At 33.9% G+C, this 22,828-nt stretch overlaps 1 protein-coding gene across 1 annotated transcript in view; it reads left to right on the forward strand.

Moving 5' to 3' along the window:
* Nucleotides 1-22,821, forward strand: part of LOC115441874 (nose resistant to fluoxetine protein 6) — a 57,783-nt gene extending 34,962 nt beyond the window's left edge. The window contains exons 5-13 of the mRNA XM_037444924.1: nucleotides 56-188; nucleotides 2,280-2,358; nucleotides 6,757-6,865; nucleotides 8,373-8,528; nucleotides 8,870-9,370; nucleotides 9,634-9,803; nucleotides 14,669-14,851; nucleotides 17,495-17,688; nucleotides 22,354-22,821. Coding sequence (XP_037300821.1) covers nucleotides 56-188; nucleotides 2,280-2,358; nucleotides 6,757-6,865; nucleotides 8,373-8,528; nucleotides 8,870-9,370; nucleotides 9,634-9,803; nucleotides 14,669-14,851; nucleotides 17,495-17,688; nucleotides 22,354-22,485 — 1,657 coding nt within the window. The 3' untranslated portion in view covers nucleotides 22,486-22,821. The remainder of the gene's footprint in view (nucleotides 1-55; nucleotides 189-2,279; nucleotides 2,359-6,756; nucleotides 6,866-8,372; nucleotides 8,529-8,869; nucleotides 9,371-9,633; nucleotides 9,804-14,668; nucleotides 14,852-17,494; nucleotides 17,689-22,353) is intronic.
* The last annotated feature ends 7 nt before the right edge of the window (nucleotides 22,822-22,828 follow it).

Raw genomic sequence — 22,828 nt, forward strand, 5'->3', positions numbered from 1 at the left:
GCAAAATTAATTTACGTTGTGGACGAGCGATATTGACAAAATTTTTGTCCCTCAGGTCGGTGTGTGTGTGCGTGGGTGTGGTGATGTTGGTGGCGTCGCTGTACGAGGGCTATCTGGAGCGGCAGTACCGCCTCACCAGCCAGGACAAGGATCTGGAGCTCGCCCATAACGACAGTCATAAGCAAACAGTTGGTACTTTCGATAACACAATTTTCATTGCAATTTATTGCACTGCACAATTATTGCTAAAAGACATTTGAATAGTACAGTCAGGTACATAATTGTGGACTTTGTCATGTCCGGCAATATTTCAAGAGAAGGAGAAATAAATAATATTTTTTTAAGATTTTAATATCTTTATATACATATATCCATAACTGAATATATATTTACACAGAGTAAAAGAATATAATATACCTATTAGGTTCTAAAATTAGGGATTGTAATGAAACTTATATTTAATACGAAATTAATATTACTATTGAAAATTATATTACACTTTCGAGGGCTAATCAATTCGATTTTTTAATTCATATTTCTGTATTTATTGTGTTGTTCTAGTAATATCTACACTCGAATATTTAATGAGTAAGTCACAATGTTTTATAGCAGATTTAATAATATACGCAAGAATTAACATGCCCCATTAAATTTACGTTCAACAATAGACGCCACTTGACACAGTGGAATCAACGGTCTACATGCATTTTTACACCTACTCAGCACGTAGACTGCGACTTGTGAATGCGTTTGCCGTCAGAAATTCGAATTAATTTCACTCAAACGGCATTTTGTAATATGAACATTTCAAGAACTGGTTTTCTTTGTTTTCTTCGGTAAAAAATAAAGAATATTTTTTATACGGTTCCAGCAAAATTACTACTACACTTAAGTGACACAAATTGATAAATCATAGGTAATCGACGGTCAGTCGACACAATTATGCCTACCTATTCGACACATATACTTTACCTCAAAAACTCTAGATTACAAATGCTAACCGTGAGAATGGTTCATTATATTCCTGATTTTGTGTCCCGGGGAAATTATGACCAATTGTAGAGGTTAAAGAATTAATTCCATAGGCATTAAGTATATTGTAGGTGGACATCGCATAACTATATAAACCAGTAATACTTGTTCTTACGTTAATAAATTTTTCATCTACGGCAGTCTTAATTCAAGAATAATAAAGCATTTGTCTAGTTTTATCATAACTGAATTTAAGAATCAATTAGTTACAGATAACACATAAATACATTTTTAACCACGGTATTTAACTGTAAATGTTCACGAAACGATCACAATGGTATGAAGCAATGGAAAAATCCAACGAGCCGTCCAACCGACACCGCTCCAAGTTATCGCACAATTCGCCGGCTCAGTGAATATTTCAATTGGTATCGTTTGACATCCACTATGGCAAGACCCTTACATTCTCTTAAAAATACTACACCTATTTGGAAACCCAGCTGTGAGTATTCCACGACCCAAGTTCAAATAATACCATGTCGTTAATTGCCTTTATAAAAAGGAATAAAAAGTATGGGTAATTAAAAGACATTTTTAATTACCCAAATTATATTTTTGTGAATACACCAGTATTTAAAAAAAAATACATTTTTATATAAATCAAATACATTGAAATGAATGCACTTATTCCTTGACGGACATAATATACTTTACCTGACGTTTTATTATCGGTTTAAATTTGGTAAAGCAAGTATATTAATAAAATCAAACAATTTATTGACGCTATAATATTATTTATATATAGAAATTCTGACAACTCACACATTGTATACGTAAGTACTTCAAACATAGATCTTGATACCTCTAACACTCTTCTAATTACAGATTGTAACATATTACACAAGTCAGATGCGTGTAACATGCTCTACCATTATGTATTATAATTAATTAATAATAATACCTAGTTACTGTACGTCATTACAATAAATCATTAATTTCTACAAAATGGGAGATAAAGTACCAAAAATATCTCATTAAAGCATTCAGAACTTCAACTTTATTAAGTTTAAGTATTAATTAAAAGACGTTTTCAAAGATAAATACGCGGAAATGTTGAGGGAACGATTTTAGACCGTAATCTAAATGAAGGGGTAATTTTGTTTCATCTTTTATAATTCCTTCATTTATAAAATACTATTGAGTTTTCAACTAAAATAAAGACTTAACTATAGAAAAAAGTCGACTTTACCAGACTAGTGAATACTATATAGCCTATGTTATACGATTTATCGGGGATTTATTTTTAGGGTAGCAACGGCGTGCCGAGAGCCGATGAAAAGCCAGACTCCAACAATATAGACAAGGATCTCCGGCGGGAAACCTGCGGTGAGTCGCTGATCGATGTTCATTTATCTGCTGCCTGCCTTTTGTGTCGGCATTTATTATAGATATACTAGTGTGCCATTTGAACATGTTACTCTTGAATATAACGATGTTTATCCTTCACTATTTGTTCTAGAAAACTAGACGAAAAAGTAAACATAATTATACATTTTGCTATATATCAAAACAAATGAATCGATTTCAATTCAGACGTACAACAATTGCATCCACTTACGATGTTGTATTTCGTTTCATAATGTGATAGGACAAGATCACATTGCTATATCGGGCACAAACTTCGGACTGCGGACTGATACTGAGTAGAAAAACCCCATGGCACTTTTCCCGACTCGGGATTTGAATCCGAAATCTTGGCAATGCAGCCGAGGCTGTGAATTTCGTTTAACATTATATCTATATCGTTAAAATTAATACAGATCAGATGTTCCTGAAAAGGTAAACAATAGAAGAGAACTATATATACTATAGGTATAAAACGTATCGCAACTAACAAACTGCAGACTACTTTCATATCGAATATGATTTTCTTTCGAGTAATAATTATCAATCATTGGTGTACGTGAGTAGCAGTATAAAATTTTCTAGTCTACTGATTTTCCTTGAACATAATAAATGTTTGTGACATTATAAATGACAAATGACAATAATATCCTATGTTAAAGTCTATACAGGAACTTTATTTGTGTTTGTAGCTAAAGAACGTTCTATAAATGCAATAAAATTTGTGAACTCGGAAAACAAAAGAGACATAGAGGGTCAATTATACGCGTACAGTAAAAACTTTTGTATTGCGTTAGTAAAGTTATAAACTATGTATAAATCAAAGAAGTCTCATCGCATAAAACAAATTTGGAACTACTGAGCTAATAATTCGCCCGAAGTTAGAGGAAAACAGAAAAATGTTAAGCGTTCCCGACAGTTTTTCCGAATGCTTTCAATTCGTTATTGTAAAAGTTTTGAGATGTTTACCTAATTTCATACTTCCAAGACTTTATTTAAATTAACGCTTATTAACATAATTAAAGTACAATATTAATGTAGATTACGAATTTGAATGTATATTTTTTTATATTCCATACTCACGATTTTCGCCAAATTAAAGATAATGTATTTTCTTTTTTTTTGTTTTTATATTTTTACTTTATGTAAACACAACACACAAATTAATCAATAAAGATATATTGTTTTTAAGTGTTCAAGTTTCCAAAATGTATTTTAAATACTCCAATTGACAAGTTAGTTTTGAATTTCATACGCAAGGAGGTTCGTTGACGTTCTCGAGGACCGCAAGTTTATGTGAACTTCACAATTTGTTGAGTTAAAACCGTACTTTCATACTCTGTCTAGATCAAAGTGTGCAGCTTGTTATTAACATCACTTTAGGTTAGGTGGAAAATGTACTCTATTTTAATTAATATTTTCTACTTAACAAATAATGGCGATTTACGGTTCAGTGGCCTTGGTTTTGAAAATACTTGATGATGTGACTCTGCATTAAAGTTCTAGTGGATGAAGAATCTAGTGTAAATTTATTGTAATATTTGTGATCAATATTATATTTTTAGCACTGACCAGTCTAATAAAACCTCGAATAATTTATTTATTTATTTAAGAACCTCCAACAAAGGATACGCGGCGTATAATAAATACAATGTCGTAATATTGGTACAATTAGCAATGTGACGTGCCTCTTCAATTATAGGAGACCACAGCATTGCAAATTTATATATTAGTACAGCGGCAAAAATAATAATATTTGTTTCTAATATTATTTAGGTATATAAGTAGAAATATAGTAATAAAGTACATCTTACTTAATAAAATTGAAGTAAAAAGTATACTAAAAGTTATTTATTTCTATTTGTATATGGAAATTTTTAGTGTATGTAAACATTTCCCAACCTTCTTTCACATACATTAAAGTTATTGTTTCATTTAAATAATACTGAGTGTACGTAAATAATTCGAGATTGTCATGCATTACGTAAAATATACTAGTGAAAAGGCACTCGGACTGTCTCAAAATGAGATCTAATGAGTTTGTTACCCGCGACTTTAACAAAAGGTTTGGACAACATCAGTAATAAGATTTCCACGGTCTCACTGAAACGATCTTTGCACGAAAATTATGTTCATTTGGAGTTCAAAGCGTTCGTTGGCCTTCTTTTGTTTCTGCAAATACATTTATTAAGGTCAGAGTAATGTCGCATGAGAGCTACATTTAGAATATTTTACTATTCTTAGCTCAATTGCTTCCACTTTATAATTTTGTTTTATAGATTTTTAGCGACTGCAATTCTCACTGCTGGTCTTTAATAAATAAAAAAAAATAACTACGTTTTAAACGCACTCGGCACCGCAGATATAAAACTGTTTCAATTAATTACAATTAAAAATCTTTCACCGCTTTTTACAGTAACCTTTTTATAATTATTTCAGCTTATTCATTACGGTGGCTGGCGACCGCTGTATGTTTAAACTTATTGATTTTTAAGCTTATTCCGCGAGAACGATTTTAATTCCCGGCAAAATATGGAATGTGCATGTTGCCGCACCGATATCAATGGCTTACCAGACGCTGTCACAATTCAGAAAAAGCATAACTTACTAATAAATCATTAATAAGATAATTATATATTCGATTTTGTGATGTCGTCAAGTTTGTCATTCTCGTCATGTTGTTTCAAGTCCACATACTCGTTTGAAACTTGGATTTTAAAAATACGTACGGACGTTAATTAATCCTACACCTTTACTCACGTCTACGGCTGAATTTATTATCATATTACATATATTTTTCATAAAAAATAATTTTTGACCTTGTAAGCTACGAATTCAATTTAACGTACCATGTCGAAGAGATTTTTAATTGAAATTTACAGAGTAAACATATATAAGGCTGACAGTTTATAAAATTAAAATGGGGGAAACCCTTCGAATTAATAAAAAAAATATTAGTATTGAGCGAAATACTTTCATGTGATATTTCTTTGTTTGATCAATGTTGGCATTTTATTGCTTGTATTGTATGTTCTACTTGACATCAGAAACTTCTCCTGTTACAGCATGTATACTACGTGTTCAGAATAACCGTACTAAACGATGGGCTACGTGATTGCCTAACTAAGTACGTAACTGGGTACAGTCTAGCCAACTTGATTTAGAGAGAAGAAATCTTAACGAACGCGCTACACAATTATAAGGTCCTAATTAGTCTAGGTAGTTGAAAAACTGCGCAGTAGCGTTCATTATTACATTTATTGTGTTCAAAATATATGAGAAGTGTCCATCTTTCATACGAACTATTAAAAGATGGGGGGATTCTCATATTATTGGTGGAGTAATATTACGTCAGAAACTTTTTTAACTACTTGAATTATATATTTCAACAATAAATGATCCAAACTTAGTTGGATCATGTCCAGTGTAAATGTCTTTGCTTTGCTTACGGAACATTAAAAACTATAATAATAATTGACCCACACGATTAAAGAATTTTACTCACAGCCAACACATCCTGGTACGAAGCCAATAATGTAATTTATTTATCTCTTAATCTCATGCCAACAGTGGCGAAGGGTGAAATTCTTCAAAAGGTAACCCGTGACGAAAAAAAAAGTCTTGGTTAAACAAAATTAAAAAAAAATGATAATTTTACAGAAAAGACAAACGTAAATAAACCTAAAAGGGAAGCCGGTAGGAATCGGATTGTATGGACGCTTCGCCACTGCATGCCAATGTTTTTATTTCAAAGAAATTTTGAAATAAGGAAATTAATTAAATCGCCAGCAGACTTTTGTAGTAAAGTTCACTTTTATCCGAAGTTCACCGGCCACGGCTCGACTCCACGCCGGTTCTTTACTAATATAGGTAAAGAACTAACTTTAACTCTGCATAGTTTTCAATTGGTTGCAAAAGTCAGACGCCAATCGCTCCGTGTAATCTTGAGAAATAAAAGAATAATATAAATTTTCCGCGGAAAGCTTTACTTCCGTAGTTTTTGAATGTTTGTTCATCGGTTGATTTGTTTTTACTTATTTTTGCCGATTTGATTTTTGTCCATACGAAAATTAAATTGAAAATTTACCAATTTATTAACCTTTTTAGCGTAATGCTAATAATGAATATCCTTTTAATATTATTAAAGATGAAGAAATATAAGAATAACGACCGTCACATTGTTATATTTCGTAAATACAGACGGAACCTGTTACTGCACATGGGTTTTCTGTAAGACAATGGCTTTACTTCAACAATATTGGTCCCCTATTCATGCTATTCACAATTATCTGCCATTTTAAAACTTTTTAATACTCTAGATTCAACGCTCTTTAAAATTGACGCAAATTTTTTGTTTACATGAGTAATTGTTTTCAACAGGCGTATGGTCAGAATTGCTGCTATCGTTCTCCATACTATCCAATGGGCGCACGATTCTGAGCACCGACAAACCAAACGACGGTGCATTGACATGTCTGCACGGAATGAGGTAATTTATTTCGTCATATTACAAAATCGATAATGCACCGAACGAATACACAGTGTTGGGTTTGACTCATATTAAAGCGGAGTTATGTTCACAGCAAACTGGTTGAAGCTTGCAAAGTTGCGGCGAGTCGCATATGTATGGAATTATTTAAATATTGCTGCTCGTGTAAATACAGCTTTATTGCGTAATAAATGAATGGTAGAACATGCTAGTTTGAACTTAGCTTAAAAGGCGGGGACCAGGATTACAAGGGTCAATAGAAAACAATGGCTGTGTTGAAATAGTCATTGAGAATAACTCTCATACCTTTTATCATTTTTTTTATATGTGATCGGCATAGTGACCCCACTGCACCTGATGGTCAATGGAGTGGGCCCAATAGAATGTCGACGGACGAGAAATGATTACCCCTCGGCAGTAGACATAATTATGCTGGTCTTTTGGAGCCGGATATACACAGGCTGATCCCGGAACGCGACACTCTTACATAGGCCACTGGTGGTTTTCACCTTGTGTACTATGGTCGCTATCCGGGCGAATATAAAATATATCTCACTACCAGCAAAATCTGATTAACAAATATTTTTGTAACATTTTACGTTGGTAAAATTTCATAATAATCAGTCCTTGCCAATCTTAATAGCAATTCAATCGATTTATATACGCGATGCCAATTTAAACGAATATATAAAAAATTAAAGAATATAATATTAAAGAATTCCAGAACATTATTGGACGAATAATCACTGTAAAAGAATGCTATATTTTTATCAGAAGTGCCGCCTGATGAGGAAATTTTGCACAAAGTGGTGTTACGGCTATATTTTATGAGCGTAACAGAAAATGAGCGGCGATATTACATAATTTCATTCCCCCATTCACGTAGCACCATCAACGAACTGAACTTTGGAGGTTCAACCTTTAAGTGCTTCGCGTCCCGTGTACTCTCACACGCAATTTAATAAAAAATATCTGGATTTTGTAATCAAATTATTTTTTTCTCAATACGGGAAATGTCATAGTTAAGAAGGAAAATGTGTACCTATGTATATTTATACCTAACAGGTCATTCCTTTGATTTGTTTTCGTGGCCATGTAAATAATTTTATACAATTAAAAATAGGGTTTACATAGACCAATAGACATATAAATAGGTATAGAGTAAAATATGCAGTCCTAGCGAACGGTAATTATAAGACGGTGAATAAGAAGAACGTTCCTTATGTTTTTTATAAAAGTCAAAGTATATTGAACGCGAAAAGCACAACATCCACATTTTAAAACCACCACCCGTTTATAAATCGATAACAGCACAGATACGATTTGATTAAATACTCGGACGTATCCGATATTTGCTTCGATGAAACTCATTTCTTCATGAGTGCCTCCCACGAGGGACGCAAGTCGATAAATCTTACGAACACTAAAAGGAACGGTTATCCCTATTATATCTTCTCTTGGAATAAGTTATCTTGAATTTTATTTTATATTTGTTATGTTATTTCAGATTTATGTCTGTGTTATGGGTGATCATGGTACATACATACCTGACGATATTCTACGTAGCCGATAACAAATCGATGAGGGTTGTCACGGAACGCAGCTTCTGGTATCAATCAGTCGGGAACGCTTCCTACTGCGTCGACACGTTCTTTGTCATCAGGTACGTAATTAATCCATTCTCTCCCGCTAACGTGGTGATACTTTTGTCAGTTCGACAAAAGTACTAACTCTATTTATTTTAATGTATTATCACAAATGTCATTTGTATCAATTCAGCGATAGAGTTTTTTTTCCACGATAAAAACATTATACATTTTTATTTTTTTTCCTTTTTTGTATGAACCAGGTTCTTAGCATTAAATTATAACATAGTCCATAAGACTAATAAGCAACACAATTCTAACTTTATTTTCTAGGTTTTGAGTTGACTACAACTAAGAATAATGTTCTAGTCACTTTGTACACTATCACTTTAAAGTAACTTATAATTTTTCGTTGCAGTGGGATACTCGTTACAATATTATTTTTAAGAACAGAAGAAAAGAAAGCAAAGAAAAAGTCCGAAGCAGCAGCCAAACAAGATATTAACAAGAACTTAAACGGATTCACGAATTCCTCGCTGTCAGTATCCGTTATAAGCCAGCAATCATTTAAGGATGATCTGTTGGATCAGCCAAAGCTGAGCATTTACAACAAAATAGAAATATTTGGGATGGTGAAATCGTTTTTGATCTTGTTATCGTATCGTGTTGTGAGACTGACGCCGGCGTATGCCTTCGTGATTGGTGTGAACGAGATAGCTCTGCGGTACACTCACAATAATTCAGTGTTTGAGCCAGCCATCTTCGACCACATCACATGTGATAAATGGTGGTGGCGGAACCTCCTGTACATCAACAACTTGTATCCGCAGCGGGAGATGTGCATGGTTTGGTCCTGGTACATGGCGAACGATACTCAGTTCTATGTCGTTGGCATAATACTCCTATTGATTTCTGTAAAGTGAGTATATGTCTTGCTATGTTTAGTGAATTAATGCCATTATGAGATCCTTATAATTTTGATGAGGTTAAATTAAATGCGAGTATCAAAAATATATTATTAAATCATACAAAATATTTCGTAGTTCTATAAAAGTTTACAGAGTATATTCACAAAATTATTAAAACCAAAGGATGAATGTAGATAAATGAATTTCCATCAAAATCCCCTTTAATTAAAAACGATATGAACGTAATCCCAGCTGACATAATAAATTTCGGCAGGCATCCGAAATTTGCGATAGCGTCGCTGGGCATCATCATGGTGAGCTCATGGGCGACCACTATATACATATCTGTGTGGCTCCAGTACAAGGCGCGCATTCAGGAGCCCTTCGAGATGTTCGACCCGCTTTACGATAAGCCGTGGTCGAGGATTGGACCCTATTTAGTCGGTAAGTGGAGAATCGTTTTACCCCACTTGGCATAGCCCGCGTTTTAATAATATCCTTCAAATGTGAATCATAGCCTGCTCAAATGTTGTCTCTTTAAGTAATAATGTTATAAATTATGTTTATCTAGGAAAATCTAAGAGTGTGTGCGAAGTTTATTTTTATATCGATAACTATTGTTATTATTCCAAAATGTTTGTGTTCAGTACAAATTGTCAATGTTCTACTCAACAAAATCAAGCTCTAGGTAACTAATGCGGTTTGATTTGAGTAATTATTCCACCTCTTTCAAAAGGTATAGAAATTAAGTTCGAACTCCGATAACCGCGGATGGATTTCTAACATCGAAAAGCGGAGCGTAAATTGTACTCTCGCCGCCGTACTGGGTGACCTAGAAAACTCCCTTCATTCAGCCAATCAGCAGCGCCGGTTTTACATGTTTTATGTCAGCATTTGCTTCAGGTGCACCCATATTAGGAAGTGATTACGAGGCTACAAGTAGGAATTTAGTATATAGTAATGTTTTTTTACAGTTTTCAATTAAAGTTACAGAAATGACACAATACATTGAAATTCTTTCTCTGGTACTTGACAAAATGTAATATTCAGATGTTTTATTACAACTTGTTTCAGTTAATACCTTTTCCATGCCAAGCTATTAAGGTATTATCCTAATAACGCATGCGGCACAGAATCCGGTTAATAAATAATGTTAGTTAATGTTATTGATCGTTATACGATGTATGTGTACATTGTAATTTAAATTTTTACGGATTTAATCGCGATTTTATATGTCATCATGTTCTCTCGCCTTTTCATTTCATTCAAAATTTTGTATAATTTCTAAATGTAAGTAGATATTATAACTTTTACTTTTCGAATAACCAACACCTCAATCTACCTCGTGACCACGACGTAAAAGCTGCGAAACGTCAAGAAAAATAATAATATGAAAAACCGCGATCAAACCGGTAAAAATTGTTTTATTTCAATGTCTAACATTCGCGTAAACATAAGAAATCATTACAAAATATTTTTTTTTTAATGTGCCATCATCAAGAAATCAACCAAAAATCTAAACCTAGTTTCCTAGTCAGCTGTTGAGTGCTTGAGCCAAATCTGTATGCAACAAAGGACTAGCCTTGGGTTTGATAGGATTACGTACCTAGACGGCCTGCGCTTTTAGGATTTACTGCGCCACAACTCATAGCGAAACTTGTGATTTTACATATCAAAGCAAACTGGAGCATGCGAGTTCATTAGAGTAAAAGTTTGAAGCAGTCTACAACGCTCGTGTGCCTCACTAGAGCACCGGCCATTGTTATCTTCCATGCAGATATTGATTCTTAAAATGGCATTGTGGAATTTCGAGTTATAAAAAGATATATCATCCTTACATTCTGTTCATGCAATAATTATAAATGTACTTGGCATTATGTTATGTAAGAGCAAATATACGACGACGTTAGTGGAATAATATTTCTAATTTAAACATTTTTATTGAATAATATTACACTTAATAAAAACACAATAGTTATTTCAAAAATATCAGAACAACAAAATAGTTATTATAACTTAGGGAACAAAATATATAAGCAAATAAAACTCCGCAAGTTATCCCCACGTCACGATTACAAATAACTTTTTTAAATTTTATAAAAGTTGGAAATAACGTACAGAAATGTGACCACGGCAAATCCCAAAACTTTGTACAAAGTAATTTGCAATAAACATTTACAGCTCAACTAACTACGAGTAAAAATATAAAAACCGAGCATAACTAACAGCACTAACTATAAAAAACTTTGGTATATTTATAACCCCCTTCAAAGTTATATAACAAACAAGATCATTAAAATGATCCAACATTCCATCAATTAGCTAGTTTAAATGTCACGAACCAATTCTTCCCAGCATTCAGATTATAGAGTAAATAATATCGTTCCAACCTTTAAGCACTTCTCGTAATTCTTTAGACCATTCTTATTTTGACTTACAAATGAGTGAGGCTGAATGATACTAGACCGGCGGCATCTTTGCGTTTCCGTCAGTAAGCTTTTGAAAATTGGAATCCCTCGTAATCCCATACAATCGACCCTTTTACTGCGTTTTCATCGACCCCTTTGAAAGAGTTCTCTGAACATTGCGCCTCTCAGAGGTCAGCCAGGCGCTCGTAAAACTGTTCGACAAAAACCCAATAGGCGAGTGAACTATTCTATAACTAGCGGTCGACACTCGGTCACTCCAACTTTTTTCGTTTCATCGGATAAAATTCTAACACTTCGTATTGATTACATATAAAACTAACCCGAAATATAATGGCGATAGCGATATTTTTTTGGTAATTCGTCATCTTCAAGATTTGCAATCATCGTAAAAAAGATAAATTAAGACATCAAGTCGTCAATAGATTTACTACTTTTTATAATGCAATGTAGAATATAACCATAAATGGATTGTAAAACTTGGTTTGATTTAACTTTATTGTTCTATAAGTTAAATTTTCAGCGAATCTCACAATACATTAAACAATGGCTTGTGATAAAAGTTTCGCTAATATATTCGAAATGAATTTAAATTTGTTGCTAACGATATTATAAATGTAATTCGAATAAAGTAGAGAGAACCTCAAATAGCTGAAAATACAATAGCTAATTTACTAATATCTTGCTTTGACAGCAGTCACTGATTAAATGTTAACTACTGAGGTTAATATTATTTGTTTCTCAAAATGTCATTATACCCTTTGAAATATTACACCAACTTCCAATTTCAGCCAACGTACTTATGCAGCAGGCATATGTTTCATATGCTTTTAACTTCTTATCTATATATATAAAAATGAATTGCTGTTCGTTAGTCTCGCTAAAACTCGAGAACGGCTGAACGGATTTATCTTATCTTGGTCTTGAATTATTCGTGTAGGTCTAGGGAAGGTTTAAAAGGTGAGAAAAATTCGAATAATTGCCGGGAAAATCCTCAAAACAGCATTTTTCTATTTCCCATACAAACGTTTTCTAACTAATACGTAGAGTCAAATTGAGCTTTATTGCTATTGTATAAAGTTCACTGTTGTCTAAGCAATGTAGGTGTGTTCCTAACATCAAAGCAGTGTGCGTTGGAGCACAGAATATAATAATGTAATGTCGCGTTCTGAAACTTAACAAAAGTGATATCGCGGACCCGACTAAATTGAACAGTCACAAAATTTAATATATCATTAGTTATTTGGTTGGCTTCACGATATTATTTCTTTTGTTTTACTTTAAAATACATGTTTTCGTTATGGACAATTTTTGAGCTACTTTTGCATATCTATACTTATAATAAATCTGTAGAGAGGTCAATTCTGTACATGAAATATATTTCCAAAATAACTGGGGGTGATTAGGGAATCGATACTGATGCCAAAAATGCAATTAGTAAAATTTTTGTCTGTCTGTCTGTATAACCGTTATAGAAACAAAAACTACTCGACGGATTTTAACTTAACTTGGTACAATTATTTTTCATACTCCTGAGCTGGTTATAGTATACTTTTCATCACGCTACAATTAATAGGAGCATAGCAGTGATGGAAAATGTTGGGAAAACGGGAGAAGTTACTCCATTTTTAAGCTTCCGTCATTTCGTGTGCAACCTTAATGGTTAAAAGTTCCTTCAATTTCACCAGGATCCCATCATCAGACCCTGACCGGACAATCGGACCACCTGCATACCACCATAAATTAAAAAAACATCCCGACAAATTGAGCACCTTCTCCATTTTTGAAACCCGAAATCCACGCGGGCTAAGCTGCGGGCGGAAGCTAGTATTTTATAAAAGAGTTTAAACCCATAGGTTAACTCTGGAACCAGGCCATAAAACTTTGTAAATCGGCTTCAAGTCTTACAATAAAATTTATTGCACCTAGAGTATAAAGTCTGTAAAAATATTACTTTATTACATCGTTCTGATTCAGAATTCCCGGGAGTCTGGTAGTGCGATTTATACATCATAAATGCTTAAAATAAGACATCAGCGCTCGGGTTTGGCGCATTGAGCACTTAATGTCCGTCTCGACGAAAATAAAAGCGAACACGTAAAATTTGTTTATTTTACTTATTATTTAATATTAGCACAATATCACTTTAAATGTAATTACTTCGCATTATGAGACTTAACATCTTATGTCTCAGAGTGACAAGCGTAGTCGAGTTCCACGTATTATTTTCTAATTACAATTTCTGGATGGTTTGTTCCTGTTTATAGGCGGTAGTATCGTTTACCATCAGGCGAGTGGCATCCCTGTCTCGTCATTCAAAAAAAATAATAAAAAATCTTGTGAACGTTTTCAAACCCATTACTTACGAATTAAGCAAAATATGCGTAACTGTTTAGTTTTGCGCACTATAAATTGGATCAACGATGTTCAATTAGTAAACCATTTTTAATTTGTTTGTTAGTTATAGAACGTGGAAATAAATCTCTGCAAAATATTATATGCCGAGACAAATAATTACCAGCTGCCGCGTCTGGCGATAGTATACGGGTTATTACCAAGTGCTAGTAGGCGATTGCCGAATTGGCCATTAGCACAGCCTTATAAAACAATTAGTACCTTAGTGTTACATTACACACTTGACACTAATGAGTAAAAGTATACACAGAGGTTGGCTTTGGTCTATCATGCGTTAGTATAGGTATTTCTCGCTCTGATCACCGTTATCGCATACCCCTTTAACGAGGAACCATAGCGTAATTAACTTGGTGTTTTGCATTGTTGCGAACACATGTATGTTGTTTCTGAGCATTGTATGTATTTTTCTAACTCTTGTATCTATTTAAAGTTATATTTTCCTACATAAAAAGTAATGTTTGTTCTTAGGTATGGCAGTAGGCTGGTATTTGCATAAAACGAAATGTCAACCGAAGATTCCTTACTGGATGGTGATTATTGGCTGGCCCGTCGCTCTGGGGGTCGTTGCCAGCCTCATCTTCAGCATGGTGGACGGCTACTTCGAGGTGTGGCCCACGGCATTCTACATCAGCATTGGGCATACAGGTACATTCAATATTTATTTATATATCATATTCGATGCACGGATGGAATTTAAGTATTTTATTAAAGTGCATAATATTGATAATATCTCTGTATTATATACTGCCTACTGCGGAGCACAGGCCTCCTCTTCTAATGAGAAGGTTTAGGCCTTAGTCCACTTCGCTGGCCTAGTGCAGGTTGACAGATTTTACATACCTTCGAAATTTTTACGGGGACCTTCTTAGGTATTTAGATTTTCTCGCGATGATTTCCTTTACCGTTAATGCTAGCGAAAATTCATAAATAATACACGCATAACTTTTCAGAAAAGTTAGAGGTATATAGCCTTGGGATTTGAACTTACCAACTTTTATCTCGGCAGTCTATTCCACTCCCAACTAGGCTATCGTCGCTTAAATGAAAATGAAGTACTTCGTAAATTACTAAACTATTAAATCTTATTATGCTAATTAATTCATTAAGTGGCCTATATTTTCTGAAGAATGTAATTGATGGAATTTAATAAATCTGCATTTGCCTTGTAATAATTACAGACACCAAACTTAAATGATAATCTCAGTTAACGTTAGTAGGTACTCGTTATCTAAAAAATAGGACTATAATAATTTATTTAAAATTACATGCGCATGGGTTATGAGGTCTAAACTTCATACTAAAATATAGATAAGATTTCGGTTAGAATTTAAATAAAAATAAATTGATTAAAAGTATTCATTTCAAACTAAGTGTTGCAGTTAACGTAATTTTATTACTTATACATAATTGTATTTAGTTAACTCAAGATTAACTAAATACAATTATATTTAATTTGAGTTTTTATTAAAAGTAACGACATATTAGCTGCTTTAGTAGATAATAACGTAGCTTGTAATGAAGTCTTTTAAGTTTCAAATTTATTAAAACGATTTCTTTTTAGATTAAGCAGATTATAATCATTGTGCTATTTACATAAACGAATTAACTTGCTGTCCCTCTGGAGTTAGAGTATTACTTTCTCATGTAATATTATGTAGGTATCTATTTTTTAATCACCTAATTATGAACTACATACGTATAAAGGGATAACTAATTTATGAAAATTCTCTTCTGGTGGACATAACATACGAACCATGAACGTAAATAAATATTTCATTGTAAAATTATGCTTAATCGTACTAATAATATAGGGAGGGAAATCTTACTTCTTATTGTTATATTATAAATGCGAAAGTTTGTGAAAATGTTTAAAAATGTTTATTAAAAGTGAACAGATTTAGATGAAATTTTGCACACGCTTAGACCATATCCTGGATTAATCCATAGTAGCCTATTCTGTAAATTTGCTTCCCATCGGAAACGATAGATTTTTAATCAGAATGTTTTGAATAGATGGCGCTGACATCGTGTAGATGCCGCTAGTGCTTAAGGGACTTTTGCAACCGGATAAGCTATTCACGTGGATTAAACTGCGGACAAACCTAGTATTAAATAATGTGTGTTTTTATGTAAACGTACCATTACACAATATAGCGCAAAAGTAATAATTTAAAAGCCAAGATTAAATACATACATTAAATTCTGCGGTTGAGGAATAGCCATTTTGTGTGCAAATAGCCTTAGTGTGTTCTTGTGCCGAAATTAATTTGGGAACATACGCGGGCACAGATAAAGACAAAAATGTAATTAGGAAGCGTGTTTCCAGAGGTAAATGGAATAAATTAAAAAAGTATCTGTTGTTTATATTTATGTAAAGTGGATTTATGCGCAACGTTCCTGTGTGTCATCCGTCGCCGGCTCGCGTGAGCCTGCCATTACTCTGAATACATTATACATGAGGCACCAGACACTAGAACTAACTGCAGTAATCCGCTTGTGCTGGCTTTCACTTGTTCCTTTTCATGACAACCTAGTAAACCTTTGAATTGGACGTCAGCCAAGGCAATGAATATTGGAATAAACTCTATTTGCAATGTCAATATGAACACACCAAATCTTAATACACTTTGTTGTTAAACTTTGTGGTTTTACAACTCTTGCGAAGTAGAGCAAAACTTGGCACTTCTCACTTGGCAGTGAAAACATTTTCACATGCAAAGATTACTTGAGAAGTATTAAATTCACTTTTTTATGAGTTGCAAGAATTGATGTTCGTCCAAGTTCCTAGTTTAGGAATAAAGTTAATTTTTTATAACTGTATTGATTGAAACAGGTACTTTCGGTTATTTTGAAGTTTCATTCTACTTACAAGGTCAAGAATATAAATTAACATAAATTTACAAGTTTTAACGTAAAATAAACTTATCAACTAACCATGTTTTGCCATCATAATTGAATGGCGCAAACTCGATCCTGTTAGCAAAACTTTCCGGTCAATATGTATCTTCTAAAACATAACGCTTAGTGAACTGATCTAGAAAATAACAGGGGCAATCTCCAGACAGCTACTTATTCTCGGTGACATAAATATAATGGACGTTTATTGGCAGAGAGCTGGACGAAATTTAACGCGACATTTAAGTGTCTGAGACCTTTACCGCACGAGGGTGTCGATCTTAAATATATCACGCCTTTTTCCCTTTTCAGAAGCAGGCAGAGGTGTAACATGTCCACATTTCGCCGGCTATGGTCCATGTTGATCAATAGTAATAATTGCGTTTGTTTTGCGGCGTGGGGGCGCAGCGGTGGCGTGGGTGGCGATATCTTGCTGCAGCGGGTACGGCGGACTGATTAACTCGGCGCTATCGTACCGCGGCCTGCTGCCGCTGAGCAGGCTCACCTACTGCGCCTACCTGATCCACCCCACCATCATGATGTACTCTTCTTTCCTTCTCGATGGCCCTTACCACATGGAAAACTCTTCTGTCGTAAGTCTCTAACTAGATTGATTTTATCCAGTCTTTATGAAGTTCTTTGTATTTAAAATTGTATACGTCTAAAGTACAATAATTACTACATAAAATAGAGATAACATATTTTGTAGAATTTGCTCTTATAAGTAACAGCATAGAATATGTTGAGTCCGTCGAAATCTACTTTCAACGCTGATTAAATAATTTATTCGTATCACAAATAGGGAAACTGCCAACATGAAAGATAAATAAATTTCTATTCGGGCCGTGCGAATTTAGGAGATAAAATTAAACTGCAATCGTATCTTATTGCGGCAGTAAATCTGCCATGGGAGGGCTGAGTGAGAAGTGAAAATTGCTAAACCGAAATAGTCCGAAGCAAAGTATGCAAACGAGAGATAAAGTTTTATAACCATGCTGACCTTTATAAATATGCCGTTTCATAGTGTATATACGCTCGTTTGTTTTTCAGATGTTTTAAATTACAATATTATGCTGGTCAAGTATTATTAGTATATTATATAAATACGTTATGAGTTATGATCAATGTTTGTCGGTAGATACTTGATACAGAATTTTAATTATCATAATGTAGGTAAAAGAATTTTAGTGATCAAGTACATAATATTATACTAATATGTTTGAAGGTATATACAAAATGTTTTTAGACACTAATGAATATGTATAGGAAATTAATGTCGGTCTAGATAGCTGTAATGCAAAGTAATGGATCTGTTAATATCTGTAACTCTATTAAGTAACACATTACCAAGTTGGTTTGTTAATAAAGATGTATCGAGGCTTCACCGCGGAACGGCTACACCGACAACACATACATTAACAAACCATCGTACCAGCCAAGTTAAATGCCATGCCTGATAGAATATATTACATAAGTTCTCAACTTAGAACATTGGCGGCTTCGGGTCACCGGCACTTGCCTAGCCGACATAATTACATTCTCGTTACTAGTGTCCCACCGCTGCCCTTTAACATATTGAGACTATAATATTGCTTAAACCTAAAATACTTGCCAACAAGAATAATTGTAGAAAGCATAGTATAGGTAAAATTCAAATATGAGCAAGGAAGGCGCTATCTAAAAGTTATATAATGCTAGTAATCCCAAGTAAAACTAAATTTTCCTTTTCATTAAAAAAGTTTAAATGTCCATTCAAATCGACTTTTACAAAACATTTGAACGGCTACGATCAGATGGAAATATTGATTTTGTTCCGTCTGTCGACATTCTTTTGTTAAATCCTGCTCGTACATCAAAGCATGGAATTTTAACAAGTAGTTTGTGCAACTTGTAATAAAATACGAAATTGCATTGCTATAAACTGCATAACGTATGGGAGTTCAATAAACTCTGTTGAACAAAACGTTTCTCAGGTCGGATACTGTTTTGTATTATAAGCAGATGTTGTCAGCGGAGAGCTATTTCGCAATATACAGCAACCATGATCTCGCAGCCCTCACGTACTGTTCTAACTTACTTGAATTTCACAAAACTGCACTCAATATGCAAGGAGCGTGGAATATATCATGGGAGATTTTAGTACTTTATAGCTTTTCTACTTGAAGTGTCAGTGCTCTCTATGGCGCTATTTTTATTTGCTATAGACATTTAGTTTTGTACATTGCGCTTTTTTATCCATTGGTTATAAACACACAAATATATTGAATTGGTTGTACGAGTATATAAATAATATAGTTTAAAGTGGTGAAACACTATTTCCTAAATAGGCATTGTGCCATTCCTGTAGCTAAGAATACGTAGATTTCAAACCCTCTGAAACATTGTGTTGGTTATTGATAAGTGTAATTTAGACAAAAGCCCCAGGAGATTATAGTAACGATTGTAGTAAATCAATAAAAGTTGTTACAACTTTATGAACACGAAATGGACAATAAATTTCCACGGTTTCTTGAAATTAATTTCCAACACCATTTGAACTCTTTAAAGTAAGATGAAACTTTATAAATAATGCTTCCAGCCATACGTTTCTGTGCAGGTTTTAAAACATATCTGTGAACTTTGATCATCAATCAAATCTATTTCAATCTAGATAATTCTGGGAAACGCAGTGCAGTAATGAATACTCGGTATTTATTTGAAATTCGAAAATTAACAGGATGTTAAAGATATTTGACCAGTGACCGATGTTATATAACGGTTGTCTTTTGGCACGATTTCAAATGTCAAGGGAAAACGCGACCTTTCTGTGCCATTTCACTTACCAACCGGCATTGGTGCTTTATATCTGCTCTTACATCTATTGTAAATTATACCATAATGCTTATATCATTATTTGTTTCCTGTGTACCTTGATAAATTATTTTTAATTACTTCTGCACACAGATGTTGTAATTCCTAAATCACTAAACTTACAATAGTTTCTATTAAGATTTGCATTTCTTTTGCATTCTTGATTATTACAATTTTTAGGGTCTAATTAAATTTGTTCGTGGCTATGGTCATCTTCTTCGTATAGTTACATACAAACCTCATGAACCTAAATTACTTTTCCGCAACGGGGTTCTATATGACTGTTTAATACATTGCGAGATAGTACCTTGTTGCCCCAAGGCGACATAGGTATCACAATTCAATATGTAATCAGTAATCACATACACAGCAGTGTGCGGGATGTACAGGCTGTGCACTGAAATACCGACATGCCTCCTCCTTTATTAACTCCTAGCATGTAATTGCTTTTAAGTTGCCTTTCCATCCATCCCGTGCTTCCAATTTATTTATAATTTTAAATTGCTTTTATATCCGTCTGACCCTTTGCTATCTGTTAAGACCCCTTCTCTTAGGAGTAAGTAGAGGTATCAATTTATAATTTATATCAAATATGCAGGGTTACGGCCTCTTTCAACTGTAAAAAAAATCAAACATGTAAGTGATCATGATAAAAAGATAAGAACGTTTATGTCGCATATTTTGCAATTTCACAAAGAGTCAAAACCTATAACGGTACGTCCGTTGACCTAGTACCTACAAACATAAAATTTGGCAAGAAGCAATATCTCACAGCACATGTAACAACAACAAAAAAACGGAATTTACTATTACAAAATTGTTATTTGCAGTTGGTTAAATAACTATGTGTAGGGATCGAACCACAAAGTTAAAGTTGTCCCTTAAACAAATTTATATTTTAGATAGGGTGTTAAATGCTTTTTTAGGCCAACACTTATCCCGTTTTTTTGTTTCTATCTAGCTTAATTTGAACAATATCGGCGCTGATATTATTTTACATAGGCTATCCCATGAAGAAACCCGTAATACTATTTTCTGCAAATATTCTATGGGGTGTCGGCCATTGTCAATTATAACTCCATGCTTTTCAGTAGGTAGTCCAATTTCCTTTTTTTCTGAGCCGGAATAATCAAATTTAAAAACTGCTTAATCAACGAAGACATTGAATGTTCTCAATTAGACCAAGCAAATTCAGACTAGCAATTTACATAATTAGTTACAGATATTAACGTCTAATTAGCTGGATTCAGAATCAGGTGAATGCTTTACTCAAAATAATATGTTTCTTTACTCGAATAAAATTAAAATGAAAATACACCGATAGCAGCCAGACAGAGTTCCTGATGTTTTGAGTATCAGGAACTATGGCGAGCTACCAGGATCCACAACAAACAAACTCATTACAAATCTGTAGACACCTTACCCGCAGTATATTTTTCATTGCGGGAATTGAATTTACAGTCACGCGTCGAATTGCTGCCGCTCGACCGCTACATCACAGTTCACCAAGTGTCACACCACAGACTAAAGGTCCATAAAATATCTTCCAATCCCCTAAGGATTTTTAGTAATGAACATTTTTTACCTGGCACGGTAAAATGACTTGTACTTGACTGCTTGACTGTAGGTGCAGTACAATCCTCGTAAAATAAAAGATACACGTCTAATGAAAATGGACTTGAGCCTGTCGAGTAAATCCTCCCTTTATGTTCATTTGGGCTTTCTTTTGTAGAAGATTACCTAAACCAAGTAAGCCGATCTCAGTAATACTATGCTCACATGTGGAATATCTAACAATTTCATTACAGGTACTTAAATATTAATAAGCGAGATCGAAAGGTATTGCGACGTAGGTTATCTTAATGTGGGGCTCAGGACTATGTGTGTCAGAGGAATAATATTATCTAACTAATATTATATGTTTTTTTCGATGTTTAGGGTATTGGTAAACGCAGAAGCCGCTAAAAGTAGTTGGATGGAAGTTGCTCTTTTCACTAACCTTTATTGGTCCGTCAGTATTATAATCTAATGTACTTTTAAAGTATTTTTCCTTATGCGTAAACCTGATGGATGGACTTAAACATTTAAAATCAAGTTACGGTTTTATGTAAGATTAGTTTCATTTGACAGTCCTTCAAACACGTTCTTAACAAACAATAGAATAATTATTATTTGGACCACTTTGAATATCCATTTCTATATCAGTGCGTTTAGAGCTCAAAAGGTTATTGTTATAATACTACATAGGTATTAGTAGATGTATTGTGCTCGTATCTCACTTCCTCATTAGGCGGAGATATGATCTCGTGAATATAGCGGGGATACATTGCATGCAAGCCGAGGAGCGTAGGTCGAATGATACCTATGTACCTCTTCTCACTATTAATAATATATTTTTATTTTTACAGCTTGCGATATACGCTGGTTACTCCGTAATGGCATTCTTAGCTTCCTTCGTCATATCGTTGGCATTCGAAGCTCCTGCAGTAAGATTACTGAAGATCTTCAGCGGTGGGACAAGAAGAACGAAAAGCAATTGATGTATTTGGTTACCGAAGTGAATACAAAAATACCTGTTTATTGTAATTATAGATATAACTTAATGATGGAAATGTCAATGAATTTCCAAATAAACCAAGAATGAAATAGCAGATAGTTACCAATACCCATAACTTCTTTAAATCCCCCTTTAAAGTTGTCAGATAAATTCAGTTGTTTTGGAACAGTTCTCGTATTTAAATCGATAGTTGATAGTTTTCCGTCGAAAGAGTCACGTCGTTGGTTCGCCAACGCCACAACCATTAGCCCTGGCACTTTATTTCCGCACACAAAGTGCTACATACTGTGACATTTATGACTTTCAAAGAACTTGTTGACCTGGTT

This window comes from Manduca sexta, chromosome 28, assembly GCF_014839805.1.
Source record: "Manduca sexta isolate Smith_Timp_Sample1 chromosome 28, JHU_Msex_v1.0, whole genome shotgun sequence".
Lineage (NCBI taxonomy): Eukaryota > Metazoa > Arthropoda > Insecta > Lepidoptera > Sphingidae > Manduca > Manduca sexta.